The 2,500-nt window shown below is 39.8% G+C and overlaps 1 protein-coding gene across 1 annotated transcript in view; it reads right to left on the reverse strand.

Annotated features, from left to right (window-relative positions):
- LOC138860633 (uncharacterized) overlaps positions 1-2,500 on the reverse strand; it is a 118,509-nt gene that overhangs the window by 45,856 nt on the left and 70,153 nt on the right. Inside the window, exon 4 of the mRNA XM_070118612.1 lies at positions 85-162. Within this exon, the coding sequence (XP_069974713.1) occupies positions 85-162 (78 nt within the window). The remainder of the gene's footprint in view (positions 1-84; positions 163-2,500) is intronic.

A 2,500-nucleotide genomic window follows, 5' to 3' on the forward strand; every position in this document is an offset into this window, starting at 1 on the left:
TGGATGGACGGTTCCCCCCGCCCCCCCACTTCCGTTTTCCGCTTTTCCCCCGGTTTTCATCGCGACTAACGAAGTGTGACTTACCTGGAACCTGTCGTCGGCAGAGTAGGTCAGGTGGCCCACCGTCAGGATGTGGAGGTCTCGGCGTCGGAGCCAGATGACCTGCGGGAGGGAAAAAGAAGCCGGCATTCAGGCACACGCGGATGGTGTGTGTGTGTGTACGTGTGTGTGTGTGTGTGTGTGTGTGTGTGTGTGTGTGTGTGTGTGTGTGTGTGTGTGTGTGTGTGTGTGTGTGTGTGTGTGTGTGTGTGTGTGTAAAAAAAGCTTATCCTTAACATGAAAATCCTTAAAGGATCCATAGCCAGTTATTATATTTCACTTGGATATATTGTTACCCCCCCAAAGACAACAGGCAGTTTATTTTCATTCCCAGAATTTTACATTTTCGTCCTCACGTATCCCAATTTTTCTCTGTTTTCTGCAGAGCTTCCTTCACGGTTTTGCATGTTTTTTTTCAAACCATTTTAACAGACGAACTCCAACGTGGCTCGTGACGTCACCAAAATCAAGAATATAAACCACGGTCGAGCGGGAAATGGATTCATTCTGCACCAGACTGCGGCGTTTTGCTCGCCTTCAGCGTGATTATTATTTCCTGAGCAAACCAGACGGCGAAACAACATCTCAGAGCGTTTGAGAAAATACGAGATAAATTATATATTTCCTCGTTGTTTTTACTTTATGTAAGAGCTGGACGTGGTTCTTTCTCATGGAGAATGAGTAGGTCCTGTTTATGATCATTTTTTTTTGTCTTTAAAATTGAATTAGATTCTTCTTTATTTTTATTTTTTATGTTTTGTTATACTCATTATTGTCTTTTTGTACTATGTATCCACCCATAATGATAATTCTAGGTTACGTGGGTTTGGTACACGAACACATTTTCATAATGATTTGTGTGTGTGGATATACATATACACACGCGCGCACAGAAGCACATGTATACACACATTAAGTTTGCCATTAAGTTTGCCGAAGACCAACGTTGCTAAATACATTCTAAAACTAGAAGACAAATTTAATCGCTTCCTCCGCAGCATTAAAGATTCAATTTCCGTGTCCGTTTACAATAACTTATTTGCATCTGGGTTAAGACCAGGTGCCCTTTATGTTCTCCCAAAAATTCATAAAATGGATAACGCGATTAGACCTGGTATATCATCAATTGGTTCTTGCTATTATAATCCAACAAAGTTTTTGGTACCACTATGAACCTCACTGGCAAAAAATTAACATACACTGTTGAGAACACAAAGGATTTTGTTAACAATACAATTTGAAATTCAATGAACCCGTTGTTGCCAGTGTAGATATTCCATCACTTATCACAAATATCCCACTGGAAGAGACCACCACCCTCATTAAAGGCGAACTCTTTAATTCAAATGAATGTCCACATCATTTGAATGAAAAACAAATCACAAAAGCTCTTCAGTTGGCAACCGTTGACTCAGTGTTCACTTTCATTGACAGCTGTACACACAAACAGATGGTGTAGTCATGGGCTCCCCCGTAAGTCTTACCCATGCCAATGCCTTGTTATCAACACAAAGAATGGTTAAATCTATGCCATGATGAATTCAAACCGTCTATACCGTAGATTCTTATATTAAAAAAGCTGCTCTCAGATTGAAAATATTGTTTCTTATCTGAATACTAAATACCTTAATCTAAGGTTCATGTATGGAATTGAACAATACACTAAACTCCCCTTTTAGACGCCCTCAGAACAAAAGAGAATATAGTAGGCTAACAACATCAGTCTATAGGAACAACATCAGTCTATACGAAACACACTGGTTTGAATTCATACCTCAGTAAATTATTTAATAAGATACTAAAGAAATTCTTGAGCAAGCAAGACTCCCCTCTATATCGGTATTATCAGCTGAAAAAGACCTATGTTCTGTTGCAATGGACCGCCTGTATGCGTCCCCCACGGACCCCTACATATCCCTTTCGTCCCCCCACCCTATACACGACAAGGGACGACCTCCACCCTCGTTCCATGGCGGAGGTTGCATTTCCGTTCACCTCCTAAGTCGTCCAAAACCGCTGTTATAACCAGTGGTGAAGATGCTCATCACGCTGAAGAAGCTGCGAGCTATAGAAAACGGGAAGCCACCTGGTGTCTCACCTGCACGGCATCTTTGCTCCTTATTTTTTATTTGTTTTCTTCTGTGTTTTACTATGCTTTGACAAACATTTTCACATTTTAAAATCTGAATTATATTCTGATTTTACAATCAACTTTTTACGGTCAACATTTTCTGAAACTTTTATTTTACTATATACACCAACATTCTACGTGAGAAAAGGTGGTTCTCTATTGTTATTTCTTTTTGTGCTTCATATTTGTCTTCGCTGTGTTTCATGTTCATTCTACGTGTTTTTCTTGTGTTTTAGTGTTTGTGACAGTGCCTTTATAAAATGAATAGAT

This window comes from Penaeus vannamei, chromosome 4, assembly GCF_042767895.1.
Source record: "Penaeus vannamei isolate JL-2024 chromosome 4, ASM4276789v1, whole genome shotgun sequence".
NCBI classification, from domain to species: Eukaryota; Metazoa; Arthropoda; class Malacostraca; order Decapoda; family Penaeidae; genus Penaeus; species Penaeus vannamei.